General features: G+C 36.9%; 2 protein-coding genes across 2 annotated transcripts; one reads left to right on the top strand and one right to left on the bottom strand.

The window, feature by feature from the left end:
• The first annotated feature begins 294 nt into the window (after positions 1–294).
• On the top strand, positions 295–12,647 carry LOC142538463 (uncharacterized). Its single transcript, XM_075643780.1, has 2 exons — positions 295–1,318; positions 12,607–12,647. The coding sequence occupies exons 1-2, from the start codon at positions 295–297 to the stop codon at positions 12,645–12,647; spliced, it is 1,065 nt and encodes a 354-aa protein (XP_075499895.1).
• Positions 12,648–13,067: 420 nt separating this feature from the next.
• LOC142538464 (uncharacterized) lies at positions 13,068–13,478 on the bottom strand. The gene has a single exon (XM_075643781.1). The coding sequence runs from the start codon at positions 13,476–13,478 to the stop codon at positions 13,068–13,070; it is 411 nt and encodes a 136-aa protein (XP_075499896.1).
• Positions 13,479–14,745: the final 1,267 nt, after the last annotated feature.

Below are 14,745 nucleotides of genomic sequence, written 5' to 3' on the forward strand. Positions count from 1 at the left end.
GCAAGCTGTCCTTGATTAATTTGTTGCAGTTGTTGACTCAAATTTTCATGTTACTTATTTTTTTTCGAAATAGTATATTGGTTGTTTCGCTTAAGTAGAAGGCGGTAATGGCTCGAAGAAGTAAATTTTCAATTGAATTCACCCGAATTACGGTAATGTTTCCTTTTTAAATGTGATGACTTTGTGGATAAATTTATTGAGATTTATCACATTTACGAGATGTTAATATTCTGTTTGTTAGGCTGGATGCGAGAACCCACTCTTGTTACAATTAAATTGTACTACAACGGTTCAATGGAAACCAATCGCAAGAGGAAAATGTACAAAGGTGGGAGTACTGAATTCTTTGATTTTGTGGACATGGATAAGATAGGCTTGATTGAACTATGGGGTTATGCTAAGGAATTAGGATGCCTGGACAAAGATAGGTTCAGATTTTGGCACAAAATCGGTAAATCTTTGACCGATGGTAGATATTTGGAAAGTGATGCTGATGTGGTTGAAATTAGGAACCATGTCCCCAAAAACTATGAAGTGGAAATTTATATTGAACATGATGAATGTGTTTCAATAAATCAGATAGATGCATCCTGTGTTTTAGAAAAACCGAATGAAGTTGAACCGAAAACAAGGGTTGGAATCAATGGTGAAGCTGATGTAGAATTTAACGATAGTGAATTTGATTTCGAAGAAGAAGAAAATTATAAGGGAAAGGGGAAAAATATAGTCATTGATGGTGATATTTCCAATGATTTGTTTGAAAGAATGCAAGGTGATGAAGGAGATGATGATTGTGCAAAAAGTGATGAGTTAGAGAGTGCATTTGATTCTGAAGAGGAAGATCCACAAAAATTCCAAATGTATGAATATTCGGAAAATCCTGATTTGAAGCTTGGTATGATATTTGATTCAAAAAAAGAGGCAAAGTTTGCTATAGAAAGTCATTGTATCAGACGAGGGATGATAGTTAACTTTGTGAAGAATGACAAAAGTAGGCTTCGAGGCGTGTGCAAAAATGAAGGATGTGAATGGGTTATTCATGTGTCACCAATGAGTAAGGACAGTTGCTCGCAGATAAAGACTTTTGAATCTGAGCACAAAAACTGCTATTGGAATGTTAAGAACAAAATCATCAAGTCAAGCTGGTTAGGTGAAACTTTCGTGAATAAATTGAAATCAAATCCTAAGTTAGGTACCAGAGAGTTTAGAGAAGAGGTTAAATCTACGTTGAATGTAGCCCTCACATATAAACAAACTTATTTGGGTCGCAAAAAAGCATTGAAGCTAGTTGATGGTAGCATAGCGGAACAATTTAGCTGTAAGGACCGTGTATCGTATTATCGTAAATCCTATGTTGATTATCGATAATTCATGAAATTGTCATGTGATTATGTATATGATGTATATCATGACAATGAAAGTGAGAAAATAGGTGGTGAGGATGAAAGATTGTATTAGAAATTGATTTGTATTTGAAACATGTGATGAACCGCAACAGAAAAGTGACACATGTTACGGTTTTTAGCATAATTAACAGAGTATTGGTCCAAATGACATGAGGCCAATTTCTTTGAAAAGATAATACATAATACTAAAACTTTTATGTTTTGAGTTTTGTCCAAATCCATTTGGAAATATTGGCAAAATCATCCCGAAATGTATCGTGTGCGTTGTAGTTCCTACAATGACACAGTTTGGGAGAATGAGCATAACTCTCGCATGCAATATCCAAATTGAGTGAGGTCAGTGGCAAATGAAAGCCAAGACATAGTCTACAACTTTCCTGTTTACCATTTTTGCTAATTCGAAACCTAAAATAGCGTTTCGGACAAAGCAAGGCGCGCACCCGCGCAAAACTGCACGCGCGGGCAGAACTGCACGCGCGGGCAGAACTATGCGCGCATATGCGCGAGTTTGGTCACGCATATGCGCGAATGCTTCTGTAGCACACGTTATAAAGCTGATAAGAATGAATTTTGCCTTTATTTTCTTTATCCCTTGCTGAAGCTTCGAGAGAGAAAGAGGGAATTCGATTTCTTTCGTACGAAATCACCTCGAAACGTTGTCCAAACTTGAAACAAATTATATATTCGGAATCCTCGCGTCGAGAGCTTCCTTTTGAGGTAATTTTCTTCTAGTTTCAGTACCTCTAAATATGAAAGTGCTGAAATAGCATGTATTTGAAGTCAAGATTTCTATATGTGGTAGAATAACCGACAAGAAACTAAGTTTTGAAGTCGGAATTGAATTATGATATGATTTTGATTTAATATGAATTTTTGAAATTTCAAATGATATTTGAAACTCATATTAATGATTTTGGATTATGTTATTGATTGGAATGAGTATGTTATTGATGTAGATAAAGTATTATACCGATATCTTCAGGCTACATCAACTGGAAACGAAGAATTGAGGTATGTTGCGACCGGGTAACATACGACATGTATCAGTATTATATGATATATGTTGGATTAGTTTGATTGATTGGAACGAGAATACATGTCTATATGCCTTAATTGTGGAGTTTATGTGGCATACATGACATTGTGATTGGAATATCGATGTATAAAATAAATGTTTTGTTAACACACATTGTTTGATGCATACATCGATACATGACATGCACGTTGAGCTATGATCCTTGGATACCCTGATATGATTTGATTGGATTCTGGGGTTTGTGAACACAATGCTATGTTTGGTATTACATGACCCTTAAAACATAGACATTTGTGGCCCCGACGATTGATATGAGATTTGGGATTTGATGGCGCTTCGTCGATGCTATCATACGAGTATCCCTTATTGAGGCCGGTGTGCTAGATCGAGCATTGATTTGATAGCGATTCGTTTGATTCTGACATGTGCTCAGTGGATGGGCATTTGACCCGATACCTCCACGACATACATGCATTGCATACCATATATCATTGTTTAGATACTTGTGGTATATATGATGGTTGTTCCATACGGAGCTTTGCTCACCCCAAGGGGGGCTGTTGTTGTCTTTGTGTGTGGACAATGGCAGGTACTCCAGGATATCAGGAGACTGGAGAGGGTACTTCTGGAGGGAGTCACAGTTGATTTGATGTTTATGTTTTGTTCCCAGTATATATGTGTGTATTTATATACCGGGCATGTCCCGAGAATATGAGTTGTTTGTATATGATTGGTTATGATTTCGTGTGGGCATGTTTATGATGTGAAATTAAATACTATTTTTAGTATTTAAATTATAGAAGAAATATTTCGGGCTCATTGTAAAAAAATTTTAAACTCGTTTTCCGCTGTATTTAGTTAACCCAAATCAAAGTGCATTGTAATAACGATTAGGAGCTAAGAGCCCCATACAGAGTGGTATCAGAGCATAGCTGGGAATGCTCGATTGAGTCTTGTGTACACTTGAATAGGCACAAATGAATTGTGCGCTTGTGTTTGATCTATTTGTATTACTTGCTCTTACTTGATTTGATTTGAGTAAGTTATTGATGAGATTGATGATATGAGATGATAATGATGTGAAATTGATATGGATTTGTGATATTCATATTTTGATTGTAGATGGATCCCACAAATGAAACTGCGAGTAGCAGTACTGAGAGGATAGTTGGACAATTTGAAGGATTGTCCATGGATGTAGTGATGGCTCGATTCCAGGATTTGAAACCACCAAGGTTCTTTGGCACTGAGAGTGCTGAAAGAGCAGAGGCCTGGTTGAAAGATATCGAGCACTTGTTTAATATTGTTGAGTATTCCAAGGCTCGGAGATTGAAACTTGCTTTGTATCAATTGAAAGACCGAGCAAAATCTTGGTGGGAAGCCGCTGAGATTGGATTGAAAGAGGCCGGAATTGAAGTCACATGGGATGTCTTCAAGGCCCAGTTTTTGGAGCAGTATTCCCTTCCTTCTTATTATACTGCTCAGGAGAATGAATTTAATAATCTGCAGCAGGGAACGATGACTGTTGCAGAATATGCTTCAAAATTTTCTACTCTATTGAAGTATGCACCTCACGTAGCTGAGAATGCGAAGGCAAAATATAACAGGTTTGTGAATGGATTGCATCCTGCTATATATACTTATGTTGTTTCTGGATTGCCTACCAGCTACGCAGAGGCAATTGAACGAGCCAAGGCAGCCGAGGTTGGACTTAGGCGAGGAGGTCCACAGTATACTCCTCCACCTCTAGTGTCAGCTCAGCAGCCTACTTTGCAGCCGAGAGGTAAGAAGTTCAAGAAGACCGATTCAGTTTCTTCGTCTTCTTCGAGTTCTAGTGGATCCCAGAGAAGGAGTCCTGTGATTGTTCCTTATTGTAGCCATTGTGGGGGTAAACATACTATCGAGCAGTGTCGAGGTATGTTTGGTACTTGTTATCAGTGTGGGCAGGAAGGCCATTTCTCTCGAGTATGTCTAAACAGGGGTACGACTTGGAGGATTTAGAGGTGGCCCCAGTATGATGAAACCTACTGTTCATGCTCCATCCTTCCAGCAGTCGAGTGTCCCACGATATCGAGGACAGGGTGGTCAGAGTGCCCAAGTTCCTCCTCAAGTGAGAGTGTACGCCATGACCGAGGATCAGGCGAGAGAAGCTCCTGGTGGCGTGATTGCAGGTATTTGCATGCTTTGCGATTATCCTGCACGTGTTTTATTTGATACAGGAGCATCTCATTCATTCATATCTCATGCCTTGGTTGCATCTCATGATATTGAGTGTACCCCGTTGTATGATACTTTGTCGATAGCCACGCCAGCAGGGAAGATTATTTTGTCTGGGAAAGTTGTGCATAATTGTGTATTGATATATGAGGATAATATGGTATTTCTGAATTTGATTGTCCTCCCAATGCATGACTTTGATTGTATTGTTGGCATGGATATCTTGACGACAAATCGAGCTATTGTTGATTGTTGTCATGGAGTGGTTCGATTTCGACCGATTGATGGACCCAAGTGGAATTTTTATGGCAAGGGTTCCCAAGCCAAAATTCCATTGGTATCTTCCTTAGAAATGTCTCGACTTCTGACTAGCGGAGATGAGGGTTATCTTATCGACGCTATTGATGTCTCTAAAAAGGAACCTTCTTTATCTGAGATTCCTGTTGCGAAAGAGTTTCCAGATGTATTTCCCGATGAGATTCCTGATTTTCCTCCTCATCGAGAAGTTGAGTTTAGTATTGATCTTATGCCGGGGACTGCTCCCATATCTAAAGCTCCCTATCGCATGGCACCTCTGGAATTGAAAGAATTGAAAGAACAATTACAGGATCTTCTCAATAAGGGATATATTCGACCGAGTGTATCACCTTGGGGAGCTCCAGTTTTATTTTTTCGAAAGAAAGATGGTACTAGGCGAATGTGTATCGACTATAGACAACTGATCAGGCTACTGTGAAAAACAAGTACCCACTTCCTCGTATTGATGATTTGTTTGATCAACTTCAAGGTACTTCTGTATACTCGAAAATTGATCTTCGTTCTGGGTATCATCAAGTACGAGTTCGAGACGAAGATGTGCCCAAAACTGCTTTTCGTACGAGGTATGGCCATTATGAATTCTTGGTTATGCCTTTCGGTCTCACGAATGCTCCTGCTGTTTTTATGGATTTAATGAATCGTGTCTTCCGAGATTATCTTGACCAGTTCGTTATTGTGTTTATCGATGATATTCCTGTGTATTCGAAATCGAAAAAGGAGCATGCTGAACAATTGAGACTGGTACTTCAAACTCTTCGTATTAGTCATTTATATGCCAAATTGTCCAAATGCGAATTTTGGATGGACAAGGTGGTATTTTTTGGGCCACGTCATTTTGAGACATGGCATATCTGTTGATCCTGCGAAGGTAGAAGCTGTATTGAATTGGCCGAGACCTACGAATGTTCCTGAGATCCGTAGCTTCATGGGTTTGGCTGGATATTATCGTCGTTTTATTGAAGGATTTTCGAAAATAACTAAACCTATTACTCAACTAACACAGAAGAATCAGCGATTCATTTGGTCAGATGAATGTGAAGCTAGTTTTCTTGAATTAAAGACGAGATTAACCACAGCACATGTGCTTACTATTCCCTCAGGTACCGGAGGATTTGTGGTATGTACAGATGCGTCTGGTAAAGGTTTGGGCTGTGTTCTGATGCAACATGGCAAAGTGGTTGCTTATGCGTCTCGTCAATTGAAATCTCATGAAACACGTTATCCTGTTCATGATCTCGAATTGGCCGTCATTGTGTTTGCTTTGAAGATTTGGCGACATTACTTGTACGGAGAAAAGTTTGTTATCTATTCGGACCATAAGAGTCTGAAATATCTCTTTTCTCAATCTGATTTGAATATGAGGCAACGCAGGTGGATGGATCTCCTGAAGGATTTTGATTGTGAGATTCAATATCACCCTGGATCGCTGAATGTTACTGCGGATGCCCTTAGTCGTAAAGTACATGATTCTGTGTTAGCTTCTGTTTGTGTCGCCAAGGTACATGAGGATATATGTACTTCTGGTTGGACTTTTCACTCGAATTGGAATTCTGTCACTGTCTCAGCATTGCAAATTGAGCCGAACTTGATATCGAAAATACGAAAGGCCCAACGAAGCGATGCTCAGATCCAAAAGTCGAAAGAACTTGTATATGCTGGACATCAGTCTGGATTTCAGATTTCTTCTGATGGTTCTTTACGACTTAATGGTCGGCTGGTAGTTCCTAATGATTTTGATTTGAAATATGCCCTTCTTCGAGAAGCACATTGTAGCAAATACAATATTCACCCTGGAGGCCGAAAGATGTATTTGACATTGAGACCTCAATTCTGGTGGAAACGTATGAAGAAGAACATTGCTGAGTTTATTTCAAAATTTCTTGTCTGCCAGCAAGTGAAAGCCGAGAGAATAAAACCTGGAGGATTACTCCATAGTCTTGAAATCCCGAAATGGAATTGGGAACATATTGCTATGGATTTTGTGACTCATTTACCTCGTTCGCCCAAGGGCTGTGATGCTATTTGGGTCATTATTGATCGTCTTTCGAAATCTGCGCATTTCATTCCGTATGAACGGACTTATCCTTATAAGAGAATGGCCCGTTTATACATTGAGAATGTTGTGAGGCTGCATGGTGTGCCAGTCTCAATTGTATCTGATCGTGATCCCAGATTTGCTTCTAAATTCTGGGGTAGTTTTCAGGAAGCGATGGGTACGCGTTTGGCTATGAGTACTGCTTATCATCCTCAAACTGATGGCCAGACTGAGCGTACGATTCAAACGTTAGAGGATATGTTGCGTGCTGTTGTGATGGACTTCAGAATGGGATGGCAAAATGCCTTACCATTAGTTGAATTTTCTTATAATAATAGCTTTCAGACGAGTATTGGTATGGCACCATTTGAAGCTCTATATGGGAGACGATGTAGATCACCATTATTCTGGGATGAAATTGGTGAAAGACAATTGACTGGACCTGAAATGATACAAGAAATGAACGATAAGGTTCAGTTGATTCGGCAGCGGATGAAAGCTGCTCAGGATCGTCAAACGAGTTATGCGAACAAACGAAGACGACCCTTGGAATTCCAAAAAGGTGACAGAGTGTTTTTGAAAATATCTCCCTTTAGAGGCACTGTTCGATTCGGCATGCGAGGGAAATTATCTCCTCGATATGTTGGTCCATACGAGATTCTGGATCGAGTTGGTGATCTTGCGTATCGATTGGCATTACCACCAGCTTTATCTGCTATTCATGATGTATTTCATGTTTCTATGTTGAGAAAATATGAACCGGATCAATCACATGTGCTTGCACCTGACGAGGTTGAACTTGATCATTCTCTTTCCTATGTTGAACAACCTGTTCGCATTATGGATCGAAAGGAAAAGATATTACGTAACAAATCGATTCCTTTAGTTCGAGTACAATGGACACGATATGGTGTGGAAGAATCAACATGGGAATTGGAGAGCAAGATGCGAGAATCATATCACACTTGTTTGATTCTATTCCACCTGTTCCATTGTATTCAATGTATAGTGATCCATTTACTGATTTTAGTTTTGATATGTACTATAATTGGTGGCGTACTATATGTTTGCCACGAGATTTCGAGGACGAAATCTTTTAAGTAGGGGAGAAATGTAAGGACCGTGTATCGTATTATCGTAAATCCTATGTTGATTATCGATAATTCATGAAATTGTCATGTGATTATGTATATGATGTATATCATGACAATGAAAGTGAGAAAATAGGTGGTGAGGATGAAAGATTGTATTAGAAATTGATTTGTATTTGAAACATGTGATGAACCGCAACAGAAAAGTGACACATGTTACAGTTTTTAGCATAATTAACAGAGTCTTGGTCCAAATGACATAAGGCCAATTTCATTGGAAAGATAATACATAATACTAAAACTTTCATGAATTGAGTTTTGTCCAAATCCATTTGAAAATATGGGCAAAATCATCCCGAAGTGTATCGTGTGTGTTGTAGTTCCTACAATGACACAGTTTGGGAGAATGAGCATAACTCTCGCATCCAATATCCAAATTGAGTGAGGTCAGTGGCAAATGAAAGCCAAGACATAGTCTACAACTTTCCTATTTACCATTTTTGCTAATTCGAAACCTAAAATAGCGTTTCGGACAGAGCAAGGCGCGCACCCGCGCAGAACTGCACGCGCGGGCAGAACTATGCGCGCATATGCGCGAGTTTGGTCGCGCATATGCGTGAATGCTTCTGTAGCACACGTTATAAAGCTGATAAGAATGAATTTTGCCTGTATTTTCTTTATCCCTTGCTGAAGCTTCGAGAGAGAAAGAGGGAATTCGATTTCTTTCGTACGAAATCACCTCGAAACGTTGTCCAAACTTGAAACAAATTATATATTCGGAATCCTCGCGTCGAGAGCTTCCTTTTGAGGTAATTTTCTTCTAGTTTCAGTACCTCTAAATATGAAAGTGCTGAAATAGCATGTATTTGAAGTCGAGATTCCTTTATGTGGTAGAATAACCGACAAGAAACTAAGTTTTGAAGTCGGAATTGAATTATGATATGATTTTGATTTAATATGAATTTTTGAAGTTTCAAATTATATTTGAAACTCATATTAATGATTTTGGATTATGTTATTGATTGGAATGAGTATGTTATTGATGTAGATAAAGTATTATACCGATATCTTCAGGCCACATCAACTGGAAACGAAAAATTGAGGTATGTTGCGACCGGGTAACATACGACAGGTATCTGTATTATATGATATATGTTGGATTGGTTTGATTGATTGGAACGAGAATACATGTCTATATGCCTTAATTGTGGAGTTTATGTGGCATACATGACATTGTGATTGGAATATCGATGTATAAAATAAATGTTTTGTTAACACACATTGTTTGATGCATACATCGATACATGACATGCACGTTGAGCTATGATCCTTGGATACCCTGATATGATTTGATTGGATTCTGGGGTTTGTGAACACAATGCTATGTTTGGTATCACATGACCCTTAAAACATAGACATTTGTGGCCCCGACGATTGATATGAGATTTGGGATTTGATGGCGCTTCGTCGACGCTATCATACGAGTATCCCTTATTGAGGCCGGTGTGCCAGCTCGAGCATTGATTTGATAGCGATTCGTTTGATTCTGACATGTGCTCAGTGGATGGGCATTTGACCCGATACCTCCACGACATACATGCATTGCATACCATATATCATTGTTTAGATACTTGTGGTATATATGATGGTTGTTCCATACGGAGCTTTGCTCACCCCCAAGGGGGGGCTGTTGTTGTCTTTGTGTGTGGACAATGGCAGGTACTCCAGGATATCAGGAGACCGGAGAGGGTACTTCTGCAGGGAGTCACACTTGAGTTGAGGTTTATGTTTTGTTCCCAGTATATATGTATATGTATTTATATATCGGGGTATGTCCCGAGAATATGAGTTGTTTGTATATGATTGGTTATGATTTCGTGAGGGCATATTTATGATGTGAGATTAAATACTATTTTTAGTATTTAAATTATAGAAGAAATATTTCGGGCTCATTGTAAAGAAATTTTAAACTCATTTTTCGCTGTATTTAGTTAACCCTAATCAAAGTGCATTGTAATAACGATTTGAGCTAAGGGCCCCACATTAGCCGAATAAGAAATTATTGTGCTGAACTGAAATGGTCCGATGAAGATGGTTCTGTGATTCTGAAACTGACTGATGAAGATGATGGGCCAAGATTTCAGAGGCTGTATGTGTGCTTTTCGGCCTGTAAACACGGCTTTAAAGAGTCTTGTAGACCTGCTATTTACTCAATTGCACTTGAGCCTCCTCCCAATTGTCGTAAACACCGGGTTTTCGTCCAACAAATACAACATATGTTTTTCCCTACAATAAATAAGAATTTTCAAATTTAGAAAAAATAATCATACATACGAAAACGAAGGGAAGTCAACAAAATACACACTAAATTAGTGATCATTCTACTAATCTGTTAAAAAATTTCGCAAAAAAATCAAAAAGTAAATATACATATGTAGGAGAATTACATAAAACTACACCAAATAAAATAAATCTAAGTATTATAATTATGATACCATGTTGTGCCTAACAAATTAGAAAGATAGTGCTAACCCACCTTCGAAATTTATACTCAAAAATATTGAGATACAGTACATACATATATATGCCATTAACGATTCAGTACATACATATATATATTCCATTAACGATTTAGGATCAACTCATATCCACTTCAAAATGACATATAAGATCACAAAATAAGAATGCTACGAACATACTAATCGCGAAACTACAGCAAAACCATGGAAAATAATGAAAAGCCTTCACCATTGCAGATGTTGTAGTAGATTGAATCTGGAATTGCTGAATTTTTTTCCAGTTTCCCGTGGGTTTCGAATTAGGATTCTTTGATTTGGGGATTTAGGGTTGTCGTGGGGGCTGGCAAATAATCTGATTTAAGGAGAAATCGAATGCCGTCTTAAATAAAAGATCACGTGACATGCACATGATGTGGGTCAACGTTAATATTAACGTCTAGTTAACGACAGGGACCAATTCGGGAAGATTTTAAATACATGAAGGATTACTTAAGCAGTCAATAATGAAGAGGTACTGAAATGGAAAAATCAGTAAACAATAAGGACGAAAATGGGTATTATCCCTAAATATTTCATTAAGTGTTATATGAAATAAGACAAGTTTTCACACACATATTTTTGCAGAAAAAATTTTCTTCCCTCTCCATCATAAGGAAAATTTTGGCCACCACCCGTTCCACCGCACATCGTCTCGTCACCGCTGCAAGACCGTCAGATTTATGAAATTCCGATGATCCAGTCTCGCCGCAATGTTCTTTTATACCTCTAGTGCGATCTAAGCGAGAAAGACATTTTGGAGTCTTTGAAAGATAGCCATGTCCCTATCGTAGCCATTTGCGATGCGGGAGGTGTTTGAAAGACAACTATGGTGGAAATAATTGAGGATAGAGTGAGAGGAGATTATTTGACGAGGTTGTGCAGGTGGTTGTAGGCAAGGGCGGAGTTACACACTAATATACTCGGGCTTTTGCTCGGATGGCTCAATTTTTTTAAAAAAAATTATATGTACATTTTGTATAATTTTGGAATAATATGATATTAATCCGGGTAGATCAATTTAAAATATTAAAAGATTCTAGAGTTTAAAATTCTAGGCCGGACAGAGCCATATTTCTGGCTCCGTCACTGGTTGTAGGTCAACAAATTGAGATGCTTAAACTTTAGAAAGAAATTGCTGAAATATCAGGCTTGAGATTGATCGACGAAACCTTGGCTGGTAGAGCCGTAGAGCACATAATATATGCACCAGGCTACATGATAGAACCAGAAAACTTGTAATATTGACAACGTTTGGAATTTTAATTTTTTTTCCTCGATTAATTGTAGTAGTTCAAGTTTGATTTGAAGCATGGGAATATGTTTTGTGAGATATTTAAACTATCCGTCGAAAATTAATACTAAAAAATTTGGAAATATATTTGTTTACTATATAATTATATTATATTAATAAAATAGTAAAGTTCATTACCTATCAAACAAAATAATTTGAATTCAACTTCGGCTAAAAAAAGTTGGAGCATGTTCGAGTTTAGCCCAAATTCGATAATCTTAAATATGAATCAAATATTTTTCAAGTTGACTCGATTCTCTTGCAACCCTAAATTCGGTCCATTTGGATAAATGATAAGCTATTTGTTTTGGAATATTAGATTCAAAAAAATTCAAAATATAATATATTGAATTAAGATTTGATGCAATCAGGAATATATTTTGAGGTTTTAATAAAATAATAGTTTTTAAGAGATGCAGAAATGATTATAAAATATATTCTAAGGAAAGAAATTAAAATCAACGATATCATATTTTTATAATTTTAGAGATTATACACACACAGACAAACTTTTTCAACCGAGACTTAAGTTAAATAACCATTTTTTTTTCAAATTTATTGATCTCTGGGGAGGACAATTGATTAGTGATTAACCCCCAAAAAAGGATTCCAACAAATTACATATTTGTTAAAATATACAATTTTTTTTTTCAGTTTCCTTGTTTCTCAAGCGCGTTGAGCAGCCAACCAAATAATAAATACAAAAACTTGTGGGAGACGGTCTTACGAGTCGTATTTTGTGAGACGGATCTCATATTTGAGTTATTCATGAAAAAATTTTACTTTTTATGCTAAGAGTATTACCTTTTATTGTGAATGTCGGCAGAGTTGACCCGTCTCACGGATAAATATTCGTGAGACCGTTTCATAAGAGACCTACTCAATAATAAAATAATCACACACATTAATATATAATCAGAAAAAGGAATTAGTTAGACAACTAAACAAATATAAAATGCTCTAAATTAACAGAAACACATTTTATATATATCATATTGTATAATTATTATTTGCACGAATTTTACATTAAAAAAAACTCATGCAAGGCTTCATGCATATTACATTATTCAATAACTTATACTACAGAAATAATTAATACTTTTGGCAACATCAATTTAATTTTTTTTAATGAAGGCAACGAGTTCTTTAGAATCTTGGTCGACCGACACGTACGCATAGTACTCGTTGGAGCCGGTGGCGTCCGATGCACCGATAACAAGTGCGTACATTTGCGCATCGCCATGTCTGCCGTACACAGCCTTGAGAACACCACCAAAGTTCAACTTGGACTCGGCTTTCTTGTTTTCTTCATCGATAGAAAATTTTCCAAGTTCTACAAACTTGGGATCCTTAGGGTCTAAAGCGACGTTGAAGTGAGAGCCCGGGTCCTTAGAACTCGGGGTTTGGGTATCGGTAGCTACGGGTTTTAGGCCTCGGAGCATGTTGGTGGAGGGACGTGCATAGGCGGAGATGAATACGAATACGAAGCAGAGAACCAAAATCAAAGTGAGTGACTTGTTAGCCATTTTTTTGAGCTAATGAATCAAAGTTTGTTATTTATTGGGGATTGGTGGTATGTGCATGGCTTACTTCTCTATTTATAGGGAGCTTATTTTAGAATGTGATTTGGAGAATATTTTGCTGGATTACCGAAACACATCATAATGTTTGGTATCCTATGTTTGCTGGATTACCGAAACACATTTTTAAAATAAATATATAAAAAAAATTAATATAAATATATAAAAAAATTATAATAAAATATATCCATCAGAATACTAAATGATGATGTGTATATATATATATATATATATATATAATGATATATATATACGAATTTGTTACCCTGCACACCAGGTGTGCAGGGTATCATGAGCACCGCCTACGTGGCGGTGCATGATTGGTCAGCTTTTTTTAAAAAAAACAAAATAAAAAATTTTGTGTGGTTGTGGGCGTGCCACGTAGGCAGGCGCCCACAGGTGTGCAGGGTATCATTGCTCTATATATATCATTATATTTAATATCGAGCAAGTGTCGAGAATCGTAAAAGGTCGTCCATTAATGTTTATTCTATAGTCCGTTGATCATCTTGTTGGCATGAAGAAGGCGAGGACCTCTGAGTCGGGGGCAAAGAAAAACCTCGTCCAACCAAGATACGAGTCTAGATGTAGACCTAAATAAAGAAGACAATCGTACACCCGTCAAAGGCTCAAAACGAGGATTTCATGATTATCTTTGGACAAATTCTGAATTACGTGATAGTCAAGTGCATCATCAACTTCGTATCGACTTAGTTGAGCAAATTTGAACATAATACAACAACAATACTTGAATTAATATTTTACATGTTTTGGACAGTTTCTTTTTAATTTTATGCAAGTGTGATTTTTTTCCTATGTTGTGCTCCTACATTTCAAATTAATAATAAAATTTTAATTTTACATAAATTACATTCGTAAAATAGGATAAATTAATTTTAAGTAATAAATATATTTTAAAATAATAATAATATTTGTTTTAAGTAATAATCATTTAAATTGTGTAAATAAAATTGAAATGTATTTATTTATGTAAGATAAAAATAAATATGGATAAGTAGACAATAAGACCTATAAATAATGAGTTTTAATATTGCAATGAACGTGAGATATTGAATGTGTTAATATAATGAGTATGTGACATTTGGACATCATGCTTTTGATATGGCGGTGATAATAATAATAATATATGAAATTACAAGTTAATAATCAAATTATAATAATAAATAAATAAATGCATAATAAAAATAAATGA

The sequence above is a fragment of the Primulina tabacum genome, chromosome 3, assembly GCF_025594145.1.
Source record: "Primulina tabacum isolate GXHZ01 chromosome 3, ASM2559414v2, whole genome shotgun sequence".
In the NCBI taxonomy this organism is placed as follows: domain Eukaryota; kingdom Viridiplantae; phylum Streptophyta; class Magnoliopsida; order Lamiales; family Gesneriaceae; genus Primulina; species Primulina tabacum.